The sequence below is a fragment of the Periophthalmus magnuspinnatus genome, chromosome 4 (assembly GCF_009829125.3).
Source record: "Periophthalmus magnuspinnatus isolate fPerMag1 chromosome 4, fPerMag1.2.pri, whole genome shotgun sequence".
In the NCBI taxonomy this organism is placed as follows: domain Eukaryota; kingdom Metazoa; phylum Chordata; class Actinopteri; order Gobiiformes; family Gobiidae; genus Periophthalmus; species Periophthalmus magnuspinnatus.
In genome coordinates this window covers 15418253-15441365 of record NC_047129.1, presented here as the reverse complement: position 1 = coordinate 15441365, position 23113 = coordinate 15418253, and the positions used below count along the sequence as shown (strand labels likewise).

The 23113-nt window shown below is 40.9% G+C and overlaps 1 protein-coding gene across 1 annotated transcript in view; it reads right to left on the bottom strand.

The window, feature by feature from the left end:
* The window catches only part of nr5a2 (nuclear receptor subfamily 5, group A, member 2), a 69205-nt gene that overhangs the window by 19740 nt on the left and 26352 nt on the right, over window positions 1-23113 (bottom strand). Inside the window, exons 5-6 of the mRNA XM_033964773.2 lie at window positions 6036-6155; window positions 2500-2647 (exon numbers count right to left, since the gene is read on the bottom strand). Coding sequence (XP_033820664.1) covers window positions 2500-2647; window positions 6036-6155 — 268 coding nt within the window. The remainder of the gene's footprint in view (window positions 1-2499; window positions 2648-6035; window positions 6156-23113) is intronic.

The window sequence follows — 23113 nt, the reverse complement described above, 5'->3', positions numbered from 1 at the left end:
GCTGGGTGACTGATTGTCCATTTACAGACAGTGGGAGAATGAGGGATGGAGAGAGGAGGGTCCAGGTGAAGGGTGAAATATAGTGAAAAATCAACACAAGCTAAGGAATGGACATTGGATTGAAGACGGTGCAAGAGTCAAGTCTATAAAACCGTGCTAGAGTCATTTACCTATTAGAGTTCTCTGTTTATAATAGGCTGTCATATATAAATATGAAGTTGTGTAAGTAACGTTAAGGCATGAAAAATAATATACAATTCATATTTACATGTTTACAATGTCCTTATACTAGGATGTAATTATAAGTAAGTCATTACAGTAATTTTAGACAGATTGCTTGTCTCCATGGATACTGCTTTGCCTGTAATGTTCCACAGTATCACATTAAATGTATCCAACTTCTTAGAGACATGCAGGTGTAGCGTCTCCCGGGTTACAGGTCATCTGAGGAGAGGTGACTCCGCTTACAGTAACGGAGTACTGACTTAACTTGACAAAAAAATACATCCAAAATTAAGACTGCACATAGTTGTTGTGTCTAATGTCGTAATGCGGAACATTCAAGCAAAGCAATAACATCGCTACGGAGACTAGCAGGTAGTGTACACACCACCAGAAAGGTTTCACAGTACACTTTAAACACATCTTTGAAATAAGTTTTTATAGCTTTTCAATGAACTCTGAACTACTCTATATATCCGATGTCCCGTATGAGTCCAGTGGGATGTGAAGTAGGTTCAGTCATGGACTCGCACTGTAGGCACGTCAATTAATCCATTAAATACATAAATAAACTACAGGTAACACATCTCAGCACTAGAACCCACTCGCATCTCTATTGCACTCATATTAATCACATCTAATCACAGCCGCCGTATCCCCCTCTGATCCCTTACAGCCTGCTCGCCGGCGTCTGCTTGTGGGGGCTGCTTTGGTGGGAGTGTCGGGCCGTGCTGGAGAACAGGCACTGCCGGGGGCGATACACATCCCTCAGGTGAGCGTTTCATTATGGATGATGTTTCTGTCAAATTATTTAAACCCTGCGCCCAATTCTACACCCCGCCACGTAAGGCCAGCTCCTCATAAACAAACACGTATGCATGCAAGCTGTTTTACTTTTATAATAATTCTGCCTGATCTTTATGTTCAGATCATTAGCTGTATGTTTAGGAGAGGGAGAGTCAAGCCCTGGTGGATTAACAGGTGAGAGGAAGTAATGTGAAATGTATGCCAGGGTTGCTGTAGCTGCCACAGCGGGCTATGTCAAGTGAGCATCCCTTCAAATGCTAAGCTAACCCTCGGAGGGCCCTTGCCGCACACTAGTTAGGAGCGAGACAGGGGCGGGAGTCTCTTGGTAGGGTCTGACCTCGGCTTAGAGAGAGCAAAGGAGCTGAGAGATCCGAAATGGTCTTCTCCCCTTCCCTTCGTCCCTTCATTTGAACCCGTCCTTCCAAATCTCCCCCTCCTCCCCTATCAGGCTCAATGTGCTCCACTGCAGCCTACACAGCCAGTTCCCACCCTCGTCCACTCCTTCCTTTTCCCATCTCCTCGTCTGCCTCCTTTTCCTTCCTTCTTCCCTCCTCTAGCTCCCTCCGTTCCTGGCCTCTGAGGCTTGAGGGAGAGTGAAAAAATCTTCTTTGAATAACTTATATCTTACATAGCCGCATGGTTTTGTGCACTATAGGCTTAGTTGGAGGCATCAAATACTGGCTGTTCAGGGAAGATGATTCTGAAGAGGCTGGTGCAGTTTGTCTGTGCCTTATATAGAGAATAGTGACGTGCCGTTTTTGCAACATTATGGCTAGTTTTACATTATCACTATTATATCCCTTTTTATTTATTTATTTTTTAAAGGGGCCATATTATGCTATTTTCTGGTCTATGTTTTAATGTCGTTTCGTCATCACAAACCTGGAGTTGTGTTTTCTTTCATTCACACATGTTTGAGACACAACCCTTGCATATTTAGGCTTCTCACAAATAGAAAACACTCTATTCCACCTTGTAATGTCATAATAATGTAATACAGGAAGTTCTCCACTGTGTTTTTAAACTCCACACACCTTCACTAGAATCATTTGGATAATTTCACCCCCGGAGCTGCCAATCTCTACAGAACTAAAGGTAAAAGGAGCTGTTAACTTTAACACTACCACTTCATGACATTACAAGGTGTAACAGAGCATTTTGAGCTTTGGAGATGTAGAAAGACTAATAATAAAGGTTTACTCAAACATGTGTGAATGAAACAAAACACAACTCCAGGTATGTTTTTTGAGGCAGTAACAACATTATAACATGGTTTAAAGCTCACAAGAGTCAGTTTTGCGTAATATAAGACCTTTAATAATCCTTATATTGAACTAAAACCTTGTCAGGACATAATGTAGTTCTATAACGTCACTCATGTAAAAGTGTTCAGACATTTTTTCCATGTGTTTTTCCTGTTGTGGTGGACTCTATGAGTAATAACAGAGGGCGTACTGGGAGCAGACTGACCCAGACTGAAGAGGACGAGGAACTTGAGGCAGACAAACTCCCGCTGGTCCAGCTGTAGCGAGCGCAGTTTGCTGACCAGCTCCTGGGCGTGGCTCAGCAGGTTGTTGAGGGTAGCTCCTGCTTGGGACGCGATCACTGCATAGTCCACCTGGAAACACAGGAGGACTTGTGAATGACTTTAACCAGCCTAAACACAGTATTCAAATGTTATCTGGAGTCTCCCACTGTGATTTTACCACAGTGTAGTATTAAAAACATGGTAACAAAGGATACTCTGAAGCCCTGTTTCAGAACTATTACTAGCACAATACTAAACCTGTTCATACTGTTTTGCTGTGAAATATACCCTCATCAATAATTGTTTTCAGTGTTTTTTTGTTGTTGTTTTTTGCCAGTTCCAAACATGAATAAATTGGTGTCAGGTCTAGAAGCAGGTTTACATCATACGCAGCGTATAACATATGGACTTAAATACTTGGTTTGTATGGTATTTTGAACAGGGCACCTATGAAAAACAATTGGGTTTCCCTGTATAAATAAAGATAAATAAAACAAATAAATATATACAGCATAACTTCAGCAAACCTCAGGAGAAAGAAGCGACTGAGAAAATCAGTAAAAACTAAACCCTATTGTACCTTTTCAAACAGACTGACGGCTATAGACAGACAAATGCACAACACACATACACATACGCACACACACAGACACGGTCACACACACAGACATGGTCACACACATATGCACACACACAACACACACACAGTCACACACATGCACCCACACACACACCCCCACCCCTACACAGTCACACACTCCAGGTGCTCCTCTTAACTGCTGCAGCAGCACATTTGTCTGGGAGGCAAGTCCTTACCTGCCACTCACAGTAAGCAGGACAATATTAAATTTTTATATTTATTGACAATTCATTACCATAATTGACTGTGGTTGGGGTTTCGGGGGGAAGGCGGATGCTGGCGCGTGCGGCTGCTAAAGCTCGGGGAGAGAGGCAGCCCCGGCGTGCTCAAATTTGCAATTAAAAAGACGTGTGGATTTAGAATTTGATTACTGTGTAGAGGGCAATGCGTTTAAGGATGTGTAAACTTTATAGTACTAAGCTAAGCAAAGTGAATGAACAGAGTAAAGTACATGTTTTAGTTTTTTTGAAGATAGTCTGAAAAAACTGAACTCTGGGTAAAACGGTTATCTTCTATCAGACAAAATTGCTCGGAAACATAATTCATTGAGCTATAGAGTGCTAACAGAACAAGCATATTACACTTAAAATAAAAATATGAAAAACTAATTATTAAACTTTGCACGACCAAATTTAAGCCATTTTAACTTTTCTGGGGTTTTTTTTTGTTTGTTTTTTTGTTTAGGCCATTGTTCAAAGTTGCTTGCTCAATTCTGGCTGTAGATCGACACTACTGTAAATAAATGTAATTTTGATTGCTCTTTTTGATGATCTTTTCCTTTTGCTGTACATTGATCTTGAGACGTTAGCACATATTCCCACTCCTGACTGTCACCCCTCTCCGCTCTAACACAGCCCTGTTTTGACCCCTCCCTATTCCCACTTTGCAGACAGCAGTAGAGTTATGGCACAATGAGACGCAGACACCAGCGCCCCCACCACCCCCACCCTTTCTTCTCAGGTGTCAATCAATTTACATAAAATCAACTGTGCATGAAATAACTTCATTGAAGGATTGGACTCTTGATGGTGATGCCTTGGGTTATTGCTTCCAAGCCTTAAGTAAAAAGAGGCTGGAAAAAAGAGCTGTAATGTGACTTTACTAGCAGACTTAGCACTAACCTCAGTGACCTGTGTATCAATCAATCAATACTGGTTTATAATACGTCCCGGGGAGGCATAGAGAGTAAATACGTGATTATGAATACAGTGACTGATGTGGTAGGCCAGATTTGGAGTGAGGGCGGCTTTGTGCTTTTGAGAGAGAGCATTGACTGAAATGTTTTTGCATGATTTGAATTTCATGTTTTTCTCAAGTCGAGTGGCGTCAAAATATCACGATTTCGAGCCACAAGAACATCAGAGACCTTGCTTAATGATTCAACACTTTCAACACGCCTTTTGTCATTTTCGCATTTCGCATGTAGCAGATGATAGGCGGCTAATGTTTGATCATGTGACAGCGTAAAGTTTGAGATATCGTCCAAGCCGCGCTCATGGTCATCTCTCTACATGGGATTTGCATAGCGATGCGCATAGAGCAACGTGAAGCAAGAATGAATGAAGATAAGATAACACAGTAAAGAGAAAAATGACTCCAAATATGTTAAAGGGTTTTAGCAATTTAAAAATAATATTAATATTACGTGTGAAAAAAAAAAAAAAAGTACTACTATGTATTTATTAAGTTGTTTTGTTTCATGGCCGCATATTATAAGTATTCTGTCATTAGCCATTTTTGTCCTATTAAAACAATTCTTTAGTATTTTACATAACAATATAAAGGTGATACACATTCATAAGCACGTAAACAACCACTAACTAGCATAGCAGACTAATATATGGACCCTAAACTCAAGTGTTACCAAAATCTCTATTGAATTACCTATACACAGATATGGTTCTGTGTCTATGTCTCTTTTTTCTCCCTCCAAATTTGACTTCCATTTTGCGCACACATCCCCTTTAAAATGTGTCAAAAGTTGCTTCAGTCACCTATCAATTACTTAAACATACCCGATATGTATTTTAAAATCTCTCACTGAAGCATATTTTATCTTGCTTGGGGTGATGCAGAATACCTTGTTCATAAACTCCCCAGTGTTACCGTTACCTGTCACCCCTGGCCAGGCAGAAAATAATGGGAGATAATGAACTGTTTCGCGGACTCCCTCACACACACAGACACACATATACACACATACGCATTTGCACACTGCACCAGCTGTTCATTAGACAAAGTATGCAAACGAAACCGCCTCCCCTGACTCCTCCCCCCTCCCTCCCTCACCCCCTCCTAGTCCTTAAACCCACCACGCCTCACCAAATCCATCCTTCCTTGTATATTCTCTCACTTTTCTGACTTAATCCAAAATATTACCACAATCTATCTTCGACCTTGCTCTAATTCTGATATTCCAACCACACGTCTTGTACAATATTTATGCCAATATGTGTTGTTGTATAACACTTTGCCGGGCGTGTTTTGGCGCAGCATTCAATCAATAATTTATAACTCCTCATCTGACTGACAGCCACGCCATCGGTGCAAGGCATTTTTGCAATATTTTTGTTCTGTTGATTCCTACCTGTAAGCTTAAATGCAAACTGCCTTTTGACTTTATTCCACGCAATCAATTGAAAACTTTCTTAAACAACACGTTGCTTTGTCTCACCAGCGCAAGTTTCTATAAGCCTGATCTATATTTAATGAATAAGGGGACCTCCTGCGTGGCTGGTGTCATCAATAATGCTTAAAGGAAAGAGTTTAGGATTGATTGGGAGCTGCTAAGAGCCACAGGAGAACAGGCGTGGGTAAATATGGGTTTTAGTGGCCTACCTGTTGCCCGGTGACCAAGAGGATGGAGCCCTCCTTGGCGTGTACGACCTGCCGGAACACGTGGTCCAAGATGAGCAGTTCACTCCAGCAGTTCTGCAGCAGCTTCATCTGGTCGTCAACCTGAAATAGTACAGAGAAATGTGTGAGGGGTTTAGGATTAGAGGGAGGACTAAAGTTCATTGGCAAAGCGAAAAGGCGAAATCTTTTTGTTTGCTTTGAGGTACCATAGTGAAACAGTTGCTGGCTGAATTTTATACTGATGAGGTGTAGTCTCCTGCTCAGGGATGCAATGGGAGCTTTGGGTAACTTTTAAAAAGATCTTGAAAAATCTGCCTCCTTGCATTTAGAATTTGTTTATTGTTTTAACTTAGATGGTTGTGCAATTAATTCAAATAGTATAAAAAAGCTATTAAAAAAGCATTAAAAAAACACCTATCTGGTCCGACATCAACTTGTCTCTATGGAGATGTGGTAGCCTTCCATGAAATGTTCCACAGTATGGTATTTAACTTATCTACATCCATGGAGACAAGCAGATGACACCACCAGGCAGAGTTTTAGGTCAGTGGAGATGCTAGTCCGGTCACTAATATTGACAAAGTATTTTCAAGTAGAAGTATTTTCAAAGTACTTTTTACCATGAAATTTGATTGAATTGGAAAAAAAAAAAAAAAAAACTCCATGGAGACAAGCTGAAATGTTACATAGCGCACCTTTAAGTCATTTTGAAGATGATTTTGGAAACGCTTCTTCTAAAGCCAACAATTGAACCCACGCGATTTAAGCAGAAGCAGATGCCACTATGAGCTTGCAGACAAGTCAATAGCTATTGATCAGCACTGCACCATGGGCATTGTTTTTACAAGCCCACACAAAGCGCCTGTACAAGTCCCCTGTCCTCTCAACACTTCTCATGTGAACAGCTTTCTACAGTTTAGCACCAGACTACACCTGCCTGATTTAACACTAACACCTTTGTATCTTTTCTGCTCATCAACACCACCACTTTAGATTAGCACAGTGATTAAGTCCCACATTATTTTCACACATTTGAAAACTAAACTTTGGATAGGAGGTGTGCATGGGAAGATCCAGGTCAGACACAGCAAAACAACCTGCTCTATTGTAACTCACGCTCTCTTCCCATGCCTGGCTTTGTAAATCATTAGCCAAGACAAAGAGCCCACATTGAGATAGAAAGAATGAGGAAAATGCGCCAGATATCCCCAGTCAGTGCTTCAGCGTGATGTTGCTGGGAATGAAGCGATTCCTGGGATTCTGTGTGGGTGTTGTGCATGACTTTGTTGCTGTGACTGTGTGAGAACCTATGTCCAACACCAAAGTCAACAACAGGGCAAGAATGCAGATCAATACGTCTGTGACAGAGGCAGGTGCAACACGAGCTGGGCCAGAATGAGGTCTGTGAGGCTGAATAGAAAGTCATTTGTAAAGGAAAAAGTCGATAGGAAGGGAATTGTGCTAATACTAAAAGTGCTATATTGTTTGTTTAGTGTTGCAGTGTCTATGGCGGAGTGATTATAACTGTTATGACTGCGACAAGAGCCAAGCAGCCAAGCGTCGTTTCAAGCCAGACATAACAGAGTGAACAGTGTAGAGAGAGAAATGTGTATCAATGTTAAAAAATATAAAGAAATAGTTGCTAAACAGAATGAAAACATATAATAGAGGAAGATTGAGCTGGTCACAGCACTGATTCTAAGGAGCTGTGCACTTGGCAGGACTGGATCACTTTAAAATCAAGTTGTTTTATTGGTTAGTACACTTTTCAGACACACATAAATGCATGAGGTAATTACTAAAACTACCCCATCACTTGCTGGAAATTGTACAGAAACATCCCATCAAGTGTCTTGCCCAAGGACACAACGACAGCATTCATCTGTGGGAGCTGGAATCGCACTTTCAACCTGTGAGTCTGTGGATCTGACCGCTCGACCGATGATGTTTACATCGAGAGAGTGATTCAAACCGGTAACCTTCAGATCGGTGGACAAACACTAAGCTAACTAATGGTATAACTCTTGAGTAAATAAAAAATAATAAAATAACATCACACTAATACTTGGGCAAAGTACTGAATCTAAAGTCTTGTGTAGCTCAAGCAAGATCAGAAATTTCAATATTGGCTGCTTGAAGTCACACAGGAAAATTCACACAAAGAAATCCCTGATACCATGTCCTCCCTATGACATTTTCAAATGTTACACAACTCTTTAATCAAACAGGACAAGTGACAAAACACAACAAAGTGGGTGTATTTGGGCTTTGTGACAGTAACAAGGACGCTCCTGTCATGTCCGCACTTTCTCTTACATATGTACATCTGTTTTCTGTCGACCATCTTAAGCAAATTCAAATTCGTTCATTAAAATCATCAGACGGCAGGGAGCGAATGTGCCAAAGGAGAGATTTCGCCATTCTCTATGTCTTAAAACAGCCCCCTCCCAATCCACCGCCACTTCAAGTGTCGGGGTCCTCATCAAAGGGCTGTCCTCACTGTGCCTGCCTGGAAGCTGTCCTTTGACAAGCGTCCCGGGTCATCAAAGAAGGGAGTGTTAGCGGGTCCGTGGAGAGTATAGGACCCCCAGCATGGAGGAGGAGGGTGAGGGGAGAGCGGGGGGTGAGGGTGACAGACAGGCGGTATGTAGGGCCAAACCAAGATTGAGACTAGTGACCTTATAAGATCTCAAGAGAAATCTGACATCACATTCATGTATCATTTTATCTTTTTTTTTTTTTATCTTTTACTGAATCTGAGAAGAATCACATGTCATTATCTAAACTTAGCAAGTGGGAAAGGTTTATGTACCTTGAAAAAAGCCTACTGTCATTGTGCTTTTCAACAGTGCTCTTCACTCACTCGTGTTCCTAGTATGTTTTTTGTGGTTGTCGGATGGGCAGTGGTTTCTATGGCAGCCAAGTCTCTGTTAGGCTGCCCTAGGGCAACTGCAGCATGATAGTCATATGGATTGCGAAGCTGATGAATAATGGACAATTGTATTCAATTAAATTTTATTCAAATAGCACATTTAAACAAACTTCACCTGCTCAAACTGTGTCACATAAAAGCCAACAAAAAAACAAATATACAGATAATATGATGCACAGGAAAAGAACAATAAAACACCAACATATCCTGTCTAGCTAGTGTTAAATGCCAGGGAGAAGAGGTGGGTTTTCAATCTAGTCTTTAACTGTGTTAAAGACTGAGAGGATCTGAGAGGATCTGAGAGGCTGTTCCACAGAAAAGGCTCTGTCACCTCTGGTCTTGAGCCTGGCTTTGGGCACAGCAGCAGGAGCTGGTCAGCTGACCTCAGAGCTCTGGGTGGAGAATAGGGCAGCAGTAACTCCCTCAAATAAAGAAGACCCATGGATTGCACTTAGAAATAGGAGCCAGTGCAGGCTTCACATCACAAGTGTGAAGTGCTGTCATCTCTTAGTTTTTGTTATGTGCATGAAATTATGAAGCACTAAAGCAGTAGATAGACTTTAGGGTCCAACAAATATTGATATCTGAATTGTCTTTAGTCACATTGTGTCATATTGTGTAACATGTCATGTTACAGTTGTGTCTTATGTTATCCCAAAGCTATGTGAACCGTATGACAGCGCTAACTTCATCTTGCAGCTGAGCACTGAGAGCTTCTGTGATTGTGCCACTGAAGTGAGCAAAATATTGGCCACGTGCCAGTGACAGATTATAATATATCAAGATTTGTTTTGTTTTGATTATGAGGTGACAAAGTTCAGATGGGAAGTTTACTGAACTTGACTGCAGCTGTAAAAGAAGTCATTTGTTCTACTCTGTTCTTATCTGGTCACGTGAACGGAAAATTTACATAAGGTGGCTGAGTACTCACAACTTATTCCAGTTAAAGAGGCAATAAACCTGTGCTTTTGAATATGGAGCAATAAAACAACCTAGTGTCAAAATAATGTTTTTATTATTTGTTAATATATGGCATAAGCACCGCTGAATGCCCTTAGACTGCAAGCACATGGGATTTCAACCGGATGACCTTCCTTCTTCCAAAACCTTCTATTCATCCAGGCTTGGGACAGGTTCATTGTGAGACATTTATTACTTGGTTAGTGAATTTTGTCATTGGATAACGTTTTTAGGTGTAACAAAAAGAAGCGCTAAGCCATTCTAAACCCACAAAAGACATTTACAAAGAACACTGAATCATACAATTGCCAAAACGTGAATAGGATTCCAACATGAACAAACGTATTCAGACACCGTCCTTGGACAGCACAAAACTTATTACCAGGATTTACAAGATTCTCCCCGATCCTGAAAATGCACTCCCCAGAAATCACTTCAAACTCTGCATTTAAGACTTCTATTTTCCAAAAAGTGGTCTTACAATATTAAATAAATATTCTAAAAAGTTAGTTTTGAAAAAGATTGCAAACCTTAAAAAAATTCAACATGCGAATTCCAACTTGCATTCAGTCAGTAATGAAAAATACATATCCTCCAAGAAACCAATTTAACACCTTTATGATCGTTCAAGCTGGTGGGATCGATGCCTGGATCAATTGCTTAGGCTCATAGCTTTTGTTCAAAACTGCGGGCGGAGATTAACAGGATTTTCTGAGCAGCGAGAGAGGAGAGAGAGACACGTAGAAATCAGACTGAATGAAAGGGCCAAATGAGAAAAGACTTGGGGGAAATAGCTAAAATAAAACATAGTGATTAAGCCTAGAGATTGTCCATATTTCGTGTAAATTAATTGGAAATTGAGTGTTGGGATGATAGAAGCGATGTTTATTCATAGCCCCCCTGCTAAGAGTAGAGCAATTATCATGATGTGTGGAGTCAAAATAGGCCAAAATCTTCAACCTCTTCCCCCCTCCCCAATTTTTTGTGCCCAGTTTTTGGTCTTGTGCCACAAGCATTGTTAATACGTAGAGAGTAACACAGCTGGAATTGGATTTTAATAAGTACTTGCATTTTTGAAGTGGCCTAATGATCAGATTAAGAGCATCTCCTTCTGCGGAGTCTTAATGAATGGAGACTAGAGGGGAGCTATACAAACACACACACACATACACACACAATACAACCGGTTTATTTAGTGCACAATGTCTTGCTCATAAACAATAATAATAGCTTGCTGGAGCAGAATCAATGGCGTACTACAGGTGAGGTTTGAAGCCCACATCAATGCAGTGGGATTGTGGAGTGCGCGCTAATCTTTTGTTGCAGTCCTGTCTCGGCATCTGTTCGCCTTGAGCCAAAAAGGGCCTTGTATCCACCTGGGAACGGAGCATTAATTCACCTAGCGAGGCGAGGCGCGGCGTCCAAACACTTCATTATTTGGTGCGTTGGATGTCGCTCATTTTCAGTTTAGGCTGGTATGAGAGCGCAGGGAGGGAGGGCTTTAGCAGGCACCCACTTTGGCTAATTGGTGGGCACATTGGAACGCTTATTGTTTTGCTGACCTGCAAAATGGTCTTGTTTACATACAGTTAGAGGTGCATGGCAATAGATCAGGGCATGAAGGGAAAGATTATACAAAATGTGAAATTTATACCTCATTTGGTGAGTGTTTGTTGCTTGGTAAAATGTAACTGCATTCGGTGCCATTTTCATTATTATCGGACATTTTCTGCTAGATGATATTGGCATCTGACTCTCAATCATTGTTAGTCTGTATGTATTGTCCATAGACTGTATAAAGAAATGGACTAAGTGAACCAGCCAAATGAAGCTCACTGAGGTTAGCAATTACGGGGCAAATTTGGAGCCGAGTTCCATATTTGGAATACTGACCGCGAGTATCATAACAACCAAAGAGCCAATCCAGAGCGAGGCTGTTGAAGGTAACGCCCCTTCCCTAAGCAATGCTGTCAATCAAACCGGTTGCTAATGCTAAATGGAGTGACCTTGGGGAAACAAGGCGCCTCATTAGTCTATTATCAATGTTCTTATCTTGATTTTACAGTCAAAATAGCCAAATAAAAACACCAGGATCATGTAGCGCAGATTATGAATATTTTAAGACCAAAGTGACAATCCTGAGAGCAGCAGTTATGGAGAGAAGGGCGGCAATTTTTCAAAAGAAAGTGAATTGGAGCCAGAGTCGATGGAGCTGGAAGTGTGCTCAGGCTCATTTCCTAGTTTGAATGCGGTGGCTTGCAGGTTAGCTATGTCCATTTATATATACAGTCTGTGGTTAGGTGGCATTGGCATCTGACAATCAATCATTGTTAGTCTGTGTATTTTGACAAGCCAATGTCAAATTAGAGGGATCATTTGGACTATCTACTGGCAGACAGACAAAAATAGTCCCTCAGTACATCTTTATGGTATGATTAATGTAACGTACATTTTAGCAAATTTAAATTATTTGAATAGAATTTCAACTTTCCTTTGTTGTAACCTGTAACTTCATCTTACATTAGTTTGCTCCTATATGAAAACAGGATAGCTGGATGGATGTTAGATGTGCTCTGACCCACTGGTTGGCTGGCATATGCTTAACCCTCTAAGCCACCATTGACCCATGCAATTATGTATTTGAGATCATCCAGTATTAGATCTTATACTGATACTAAATTCCGCCTACTGATGTAAAGTACCGTCCTTATCATTCTGTCATTAACATTCAACTATATTACATGATTTGAAATTGCTGGCCACTACTGATTTAAGTGACAAGTCATCACATGAACTAGTGTGTCTTGTTTCAGGTCATTCCATTTGTCACCCACAAATAGAGACATATCCATCAGGAAAAATAGCCGCGTGAGTGTCAGAATCCCCGAGATGTTCCGGGAATGTGACCCGCTTGGATACGCAGATGGCATTTGGATAGGCCTGCATTTTCAACAGACTTTGCCCTGGTGTATATCCACAGGGATGAGAATAAAACCATTACGCCACTGTCCCAACTAGTTTCCAGCCCAAAGATTACTGCGGTGGGTTGGAGCGTAGGTGCTGTGGCTAGCATGGTGATAAGGATCCTGGGAAAACGAGCAGGTGCCATGAGGTGCTAGATGGGCAGAGCGAGGGCTGAATGCTGCAAAGAGGAATGATAACGCTGCCAGTAATTTACTGAGCTGTGCATTTGAGAAGAACATGATTTGTCAGCCAACTGTCAGATAAGGGATTTTCACAGTCTGTTAAAAACAATAGTCCAGATCATGTTGATACATAAATCACAACCAGGTTTTGGAACTTTAAAAGTAACAACAAGCTCCTAAGCACTAAATTTGTTGTATGCAGGCTTCATATGGTCAGTTTTTAAAAATACAACTTGATATACTGTACAACAATTCACACTTTTCAACTGTCTCCTATAGTATCAAGGAATTTCCATCTTGGTTTGACCTGTAGGCAAAATCCACTTTAAGAAGACCTACTGTGCTTGTGTCTGCTGTATAGTTATAATGTCACCTGTGGATCATTTTGTTATAATTTGCACATTTTAAATCGCAATATTCAGTTGTGTCCAATGAAAGCTGACGTCACCTTAAACGTCATCACAACAAAGAGCCGTGTAGCTGATGGACGCTCCTACGGATAGCTGCACATCACAATATCGAGAAGTATATTTTTTTGTCATTTGTACCAAAATGACTATGCGACGCTGCCGAATCTTACCCGGATCATTGATTAAGAAAATAAAATTGAAAAAAGAGGTAAGTTCAGAGCAGTGGTGTCATGTACCAGTGGTGGTGAAACAGCATTATGGCATCTTGAAAATAAATGATTAAAGATTGCTCAAACATGGACAAATCACTCCGAAAACAACTTCGAAAGGGTAAATGAGAAGGGACACAACTATAACATGGTTAAAAGCTCTTAAAAGTAAATTTTGCAGAATAGACCCGCTTTAACATATCTGTAACTAATCCCAGTGCCTTGGATTTATATATTGCCTTTCAAGATTCTCAAAGTGCTTTACATTGCATTATTCATTCACTCCATGCTCGGTTGTGGTAAACGTCTGTAGCCACACCCGCCCTGGGATAGACTGACAGAAACCACCGATCCCTCAAGCATACCCCACATTCACACAGAGCCAAAGATGGGTGACGTGTCTTGCCGAAGGACACAACAGCATGCTCTGGTGTGCAAGCGGGGTTCAAACCTCTTACTTGTGGTTTGTCGCCCCAATAAACAGCTAATTAAAAATACTGTTATGAGGTTGTTATTCAGGCTGCATCGAGAAACTTTAATTAATATGCGGTTTACCCCATGCTATAAGAAACACTTTGTAACATTAATGGCTTATATTACCTTGCTAGTCGATATCGTGCCTATACAGTGTCTATATAAATGTTTTAGTTGTTATCTTAAGCTTCTGCATACGCCAACAACATGCAACATCCACCACTCTCAAATAGCAATGAGTATTTGGAGACATCTTGAAGAATAATAAACTCCCATAGCTTTCATCACAAGGATAATGAACTATGATGTGCTGTCAATGTGGACCACGCATTTGTGTATGTATCACTATATGTGTGACTATAGTGTTTCATATCTGGGCACCTGTTTGCCAGTTGCGTGTGTGCATAATCCGCAGTATCAGGTAGTGGAGAATGCCAGTGGGTTTATCTGGGACTGAGCACACAGAAACCCAACACTCTTATTATGTCCCTAAACAGTCATCGAGATGCCACCAGCCCTTCAAGTTAACTAAATAGTACTGTTCTCTAAAAGTGGACTCGTGGAAGTGTAAGAGAATGTCTTTGAATTGTGTCAACTGGACCAACGTTTTTAAAGCAGACCTATTCTGCTAAATCGATTTTTCAGAGCTTTTAACCATGCTATGGCTGTTTCCTCTTCTCATTGACTCTCTCGAAGTTGTTTTTGGAGTGATTCGTGCATGTTTGAGCAATCTGGACACCATTCGCGCAATCATTTGGTAACGTTTAGCCACTCATCCAAGCTTCTTCAATTCTGATAAGGTTCAGCAAGGGACAAGCTAACTACACTGAAATTCACCATAAGCAAAGAGCAAAGTTGTGGGTTCTACGCCAGTTTCCTCTCAGAGCTAAAAGACATGGATGTGTATGAAATTGCTCATAGTTACAGAACGTGAGAACTATATGATTTGTTGCCATTGTACCATACATCGATTCACCCCTGCATTCTGCTATTCTCTACTGTTTATTCTGCCCAAGCCCCCACAGTTGCTTTTAAAAAATTTCTGAGCCTTATTGGTTAATTTTGTATGTCAAGGATTTTATTTTATTTTTTTCCATTTGACAAATAATTGAGAGGTCTGTGTAATCCCTCAGTCATCCAGGTATGATCCATAGCAAAAGAAAAATTCAATTCTGTCAACTGGACAAAAGTTTTTGTCCAGTTGACCTTTTGCCGTTCATCCAATTTAGAGGTTTGCAATCCTCATTTTACAAAATTGTAGCTAGATTTGTTAGGTATAGCTTACATTGGTCCTGGCCAGGTAACTAAAATCCTTACAGGTCACCTCTAATTATCCCCACTCCCATCCTTCCATCCATCTAGTCTTGAAACACTTTATTTAAGAGGTGTAAATCTCGAAAATCATCAATAAAAATGTGTTTGCGTCAGGTTTTTCTTAGTCAGCCTGTGAATTATCAGTGGCCCGAGGCGTTACCGCAGCTCCTGAATGAATGTTGCATTGTGTGTGCGCCTGGGAGAGCGCTAGTATGTGTCTAAGTGTGTCCACATGTGCCCGCGCCCAATCGATCGCCCAAGCCCGAGATTGATTGGTTCCCACGGTGACTGCATTAACAGACTCGGGAGGCTGACCTTTGACCCTGGGAACACTTGGCTTTTCGATTGGCCTGTTCTCTCTCTGTCTCTCCCTCTATCTCCCAGTACATCTTCGAACCCATCCGCTTTTCCGGACATTCTTTGACTTGTCCCGCGCTCGTGTTGGTACAATGGGGAGAAACTGAAAAAGTAGGTTTTGGATGTGCCCCCCTTTCCTTCCTTTCTGTGGCAGCGGCACTTTCATCTTACATAGCAGCTTTGGACCAGAGCGTGGTCGAGACAAGAGGAAACAAGACGTGCGCCTAATAAGGTCTTCCTGCAGACAGACACAGGAAAGATATTTTTTGACCCAAAATCTTCCATCTTTGTCATCTTTATAAGCCTATGGGATACTGTTGATGTGAATAGTTTATCTGCGTAAACCGTCTTCAAAATAAAGTTAGTACAAAGGTTGAAAATAATTTTAAAAGGCTGAAAAAAAGTCACCTAATTAACACTTTGCCACTGAATTCAATGTTTTTTGTTCAACCGTATCCTTCAGTAAACCTCTTATGCCAGTCTTTCATTGTGCCCTATTCAAACTGAGATGCGTTGCTACAATCAAAATCAAGAAATTTTTGTTCCAACTATTTTAAAAATGTTATTCTTGCCAGACATAACACACAACGTCAAATCAAATAGGAAGGTGGAGCAACAGAATAGGAAAAAATGCTCAGTTGTTTCCACCGCACAAGCAAAAGAAGCAGGATTTGTTTACTCAAGGTCGCAGATAGTGGCAACAAACCATCTTCTTTGTTTGATCGGGGCACTGGGACTACAGCATTAAGCAGGCACGCCGCAACCTCCCTCTTCCGTTTTTACATGATGCATATGAAAGATAGAAAAATCAATGAGCAGAGAGAGTCGGCCACATAAAGAATTCCATTGGATTTTTCCGTACTTGCATTTTGTTTACTTCAGGTGACACAACTGCTTTAGATTATTAATGGGAAGAATAATCATGTTTTTAGAAAGCAGTATGGTAAAACTGGTTAGATCCACAAGGAAATTTATCACATGTGTTAATCCCAAACCTGGATAAATAACATTTGGTGCAGAATATGCCAAATCTGTATCATTGCTTTAAAGAAGGCACAGGTCAAATGTAGACACCATACTTGCCATGCTTTTTAACATTTTATTTTCTACATTTTAAAATTCCACTCCAGAACTACTTACAAATTGCTACCTCATTTTAGATGCAAGTTAATCCACTGGTTAACCACTGCATGCTAACAAGATTTTTATTTTTTTTTTTGTTTTCAAGCGCTTTTGTTTTCCGTAGACTTCCCCTGCACATACACACACAGTTGAAATCTCAGGGCTTAGAGCTCTGAAGCTATCAACTAATTATCAAAAACACAGAAAGGCCCTAATCAATTATTCACATGAACATTAGACCACTAATACACATGCAGCCCAGGGAAGAGCATGTCCCAAAAGTAACTCCTCTTCATCGGCACACACAAAGCTTGAAGGCAACATCCGTATACCTGAATATCCCCGGCACCACCTCCCCCACATCAAAACAAATGCACGTCTTCCATGTAAAATGAGCTCCCTTTCTACCTGCTACTGTTCTAGGCTGGAAGAAAGGTACTGATCATACAAGTCATATTGATCTATTAATACGCAACCCAGACTTAATCAACCAAGCAATACAAAGAACTGAATGAATTCCCAAATGGATTTTACCATGTTTATTTGTTTAATGTAAAAAAAATATAGTGGTATTGTATAGTTTGAAATAAATGTATAGAAAATCTGTACATACTAGGGCGCAGGTGGCTGGAATTCAAGGCAATGCGATGTGAATTTTGAAGGCTGTGCTTGGGAGCTTAGAAATTCATCTACAAAAAGACATGAGCTGTTAAAGTTGTATGTCATTCCCAAGGCTGGATAACTTGGAATATCTGATCCGAATGGGCATCTGGTACAAAATATGGGGAGTTGTTATGCAAATCAATGCACATGAGGGGCAGAAGGTTTTTAAAGAACGGCAATGTTGCAGTTTTCAAGAGTAGGCATCTATTTATTAAGGGTCGAAAGTCCAAAACTGAAACTGAAACTTGGTCAAATGGAGGGTTGGGTCAGGAAGTGCGCTCTTTCAGCTGTCGGGAAATTTGTTCTTTGCATTTGACCCATCCTTCAATGCTTTGGGTAACCTGTCAGCAGTAGGAGCACCCAGGGGATACATCTCCAGATCTTGAGCCTACTGATGTAAAATCCAAATAAATAAATAGATTTCATGAAAGTTGGATTGTAGAGGCAACTTTAGATAAGGCAAAACATACAGAAGGAGATATGTAAGAGGAGCTAGCATAACAGTAGTCTTGCATTATACGTTCTGTTAGCTTTTGTGAATACTGTACAGTCAACTGCTTTAAAATGCAGAGACTGACCGGGTAATTCCTTCTGTCTGAGAGGCTGGAGACACACCACCATTAGCGTTTGATGCTATGAGATCACATTTTCTCTTCAGGCGAGAACGAGGGGAGGGGGGTCTACTCTGCGGGTGGACAAATGTGCGCGAAACTTATGGCACTGGTCCAAAACATCGCCGTGATCACCACTCTTCATGCTCAAATTAAATATCTGAATGAACTAATTGAGCATTTGCCGCGCTCCTGTGATATGTAAACTGCTGTAGTGAGAGGAGGATGAGGCAGAGGGCAGACCAGATGGAGCAGGGCCTTTTTTCCCTCTGGTGTACGTTCTGAATGAGGCCTCAGCTGACATGCATTTGTATTATAATAGAGACATCTTTCTATAGGCCAGCTGTGGCAGTGCTGGGCCCGGCTGGTGCCCCTATGATGAAGACAAGTGCGCTTCAACATGTGGACTATAAAACATCTGGCCTCAGGGAAGGTGAAATCGCAGCATGCCACCTGAAAACCTGTCGCCTTGGACCTCCTTCAATAGCTCGGTCCTGGTGATTTTACAGTCTTGTCAACGCGTTTCTTAGCAAGTCCCTGTTTCATTTTATAGCTCGTTATTGTTTCAGCTTTGCTCGGAAAGCCGCTTTTTATCCCTCGGCGAGTGCACCCAAAGCCTTAAAGGACTGCAAGACCGTAATGGCTATTATTAGTGCCATGCCTTTATTTCGCATGGATGGAATCGTTTAGCTGCGACTCGTGCCAGGTTTGCCGGTCTGGAGAAAAAGACGTCGATCGAGCGAGAGGTAATAGAGAGGTAACAGTGTGAGATTAATAAAATGTAAAAAACATGCGGAATATTATGGGTTTTTAATATTAAGAGCGCAGAGGAGAATGCAGAACAGGTGTCTTTGTCCTACTTTGCCTAGAGGCGTTTTCGCGCTCCACTTGCTGGTTGTCCATTTGAAATCTCTCGCCCGTCGTCACAACACAACCGCAGTGTCTAGTGTTACGGAGCGCGCGGCCAACATCAGTCATCGGATGGCAAATTCAATCACCCGCCTTTAACAGTGCAAAGGAGGGCCAACTCTTGTCTATTGTCTTGGGCTGTAGAGGCCCTTCCCCGTCGGCCCGGGATAGAACAGCACAGGCCATAAATAAGCATCAAAAATAGACATAGAAAGACAACTGCTGACAGGCCGGTGACGAAAGCGGCAGACACTGGGCCAACCTCGAGGCATGCGTGGATTATATGCACATAATTGAGGCCACGCAATACTGGAACATTAGAAGGAAGGGGCTTACCTAAAAAGACTACTGCGGGACAATGCATTTTAGGCACGCAATTGTCTTGGATGGCCACATTAAATGGCTAAGGTTAGTAGTAGTGGTGTTAATGACTAAGGTCCTAAGTACCCCCTTTGCTTATTATAGTCTTTTTAGGATATATGTCATTTTAGTTTGCCTAGTGAAGTAGTTTTTTTTTTGCTGTTTTATGGAAGTAATATCCTAGCAATGCAATCCATCTTGGTCCTTCTTATAAAATTCATTTAAGTAATAATCCTCGAGCAATCCCGAGTCTGTCTTGGAAGTAGAAAGCTATGTTGTGATATTGATCAAATTGGTGCATTTCATAGCTTTAAAAATTGATTTATAACTGCAACCATTTTGTTTTTAGCTGAACTTTTTAAAAATGGTTGAAAATATTGTTGGTTTTTTTCATAATTTTTGGTAAATAGATTTATTTAATTATTTATTTTATTTTTTTGTCAAGCACATACTGAATAGAACAGAATAAACGTCCCATTTCGCGGATGGCCTTATAGTACAGTGGAGCTCTCTAAACATAGCCCGACTCAGGCAGGCCGTCCAGGCATAAAGGTGGAAGATAAATGAGATGACAGGTTTGCATAGTTGAGTGTGTTGAGTTTAGTTTAGGGGTGGCGGGTCGGCGTAAGTCGGGAGCAGCCACACCTCAGCCCCTCTGACCCCTGAGAAACCCTAGAGCACAGAGCTATTTAAAAGCAAAACGTTGGCACTTCTCTCACTGTGTATTTATTGCTTTTCGGACTGCTCCCTCAGCCTCCAGCCTGGCCATAGATAACAATGGCTTTAAGTGGTTGCTGTTTGTTGCTGTGGACAATTTCATGCTTGCAAAGCTCCAGATAAGTGGCAATTGTGAAATATATAACATGGGATACAGGGGTGGAAAATGCCAAAGCACTTTTAACCAAACATGTTTCAGTAGGCCTAAATGGATTATTACATGAATTTAGATATTTAATGTAATGTAGTGTACACCTTTAACTGAGCCAACAAATGCTCACAATGAAGGACAAACAAAAGTAGCTGCAATCATATTTCAAAACCCTTTTGTTGAGAATGTTTCAGAGAATAGAGTGGAAGCATACTGCATATGTTACAGCACTGAAAGGGCTAAGAACCTATACTAGTGAAAAAGGTTTGGCCGCTCTGTACAAGAGGACCAGTGCCTTAGCAGAGGCCTGCAGTTTTGTCTTTTATTCTTTAATCTTTTTTTATACTTTTTGCACATGGAAACATCTGCATTTGCTAAAAAAAAATACTTTTGCACTTGACTGAAGGGAAGAAAGCAGCAGTTTGCCTTACAATGAAAATCATTCCCACTAAATTAATTTGCAAACTTTCTTTCATTCTTGCTCTGTTCTTGTCAGGCTTAATCCCCCCTGTTCTTCATTTTGTGTTTGATTTGAGACTTTTCAAAGCTACAGATGATTTGAGGCCACCGCAGCGCTCAGGCACCTGCATCTCCACATTAACAAGCAGCATGACCTGCCAATAAAAAAGGCTTTTACCCTGATCGTCCTCAAACAAGACTTAAACACTAGAGCTCTTCCTAGCACCAAACACCCAAAGTGCTCATAAATGTGAATCAGGCTGTGTTAAGTCACTTGAAAATGAAAAACTACAGAAGTGCAGACATTTGTACCCTTTGCTATACTTCATCAGCAGTGCACCAGGCCCAAATGGAGGAAAGTAACAGACAATCAAAACACTATTTATTTGTATTGTTGACTCTGTCTAGACAAAACAACAAACACAGCAACCTCAATCTAGAAAGTGTTGTCTAAAATGTAAGAACAAAGAGGACGCCATGATCTGCAAACATCATACATTATATTATTTGTTTTATTAAAGCCATAGCACATAACTTTTTGGCCAAAAATAGCCTAAAAGCATTTTTTTTTTTTTTCATTTTTTATGTTTTTATTGCACTGAAAAACATAGACAAACATGTGTCCTTACTGTGAGCGTGCTTGCATCTTCACAAACCTGATTGTTATTTAACCTGCTTGTGTCCCTGGAAATATTGTTCCTTTGTTTATAATATCCCACAGTATGGTGTAAAACATTTCTATCTCCATTGAGATTGTTCTGTGTCATCACCTGTATGGCATCATATTATTAATATAGTTTTGCATTAATAATAAACATGCATTTTAAAAAATGACAAATCCTTTCCCCATCGCCTGGAAACTATCTCAGTGTGCGATCTGCTGCTGCTATCAGTTTCCTAGTTTTCAGCGCTACTCATTGTATTCTGTTTTATATTTACATTTACACAGTATCCCATGGTGTTGGATTCTGCATACACCCAGCTCCATGGGAAAGATGCACGAAGAGGAAGCGTTGTTGAGGACAGTGGAGTCTATCACTGTCTGAAGCTCTGTAAACCTGGTCTTCATGACAGCCTTTCATCCCTCATCAAAGCCACAAGTGGAGCAGCAGACTCCAAGCCTAACCCCTCAAGTCTCCTTACCGCATTCGCCCCAGTGGGATGGGCGACCCTAAATCTTCTGTTTTAACAAGTTCTCCTTTTAAGACCTGCCTCTCTCCACTGGGGAATGGACCAAAGGGATGGGCCAGAGCTTGAGAAGCCTGTCATCATCCTTGACTGGCAGGTGAAGACTGGGAAAATAGTGCGCTTTTAGGATTGCATTTTAGTAGTTGGAAAAACCTATTGAAAACTTCATTTTATAGGACCAAAAGTTGAATCACAATTGGACTAAAATCAGAATTTGAGAATCGCGATTAGCAAATTCTGCAATTTTTTAAAGGGCCCATATTATTATGTTTTCTGATCTATGTTACAATGTTGTTTCCTCATCACAAACAGACCTGGAAGTGTGTTTTGTTTCATTCACACATGCTTAACACACAAACCCTGCACATTTAGGCTGCGTTCGTCTCTCAAACGGAAAACACTCTGATCCATACACCTTCATTTGAATTATCTGAATGATTTAACCCTGGAATTGCCAATCTCTACAGAATTAAAGGAAACAAAACACAACTCCAGGTATGTCTTTGAGGAGGTAACAACATTATAACATGGCTTAAAGTTCACAAGAATCCATTTTGCATAATATAGGACCTTTCATGCTTGTATCGTAGTTTAGAATGATGTAAATATGTTTTGAATTACATGTGATTCGTGAGGTAGTTTAGCAATTAGCAGATGGCTTCTGAGAAATATTAATGCTCCTAGATGTTATATATAAAATGTGCATGGTGAGATGAATCTTTAATAGTTGATCCAAATAGTACTTGGTGTCTTTTCATTGAGCGACAAAGCCCTTACTGTAAATGCATGACACAGTTAACTCTTAACCTTAATCTTATTTCATTATCTATCCAGACAAACCACTGACAATTTCCATTCCATACCAAAAAAAACTCCACGTCAAGGGGGATGGAGGAGTGTGGGGGGGGGGGGCTTTTTCAGTATTTATGACCAGAGAGTTGTACGCCTTGTGCAACCGTCAATAATTTATGAATGAAAAAAGGTCTTTGTAAAGCGCTGCTGCCACCCGCTCTGAAATCTCAACACCCCAAACCCTGCCCCGACCCAGTCCTGACGATCAAAGAGATATTGTTACCAC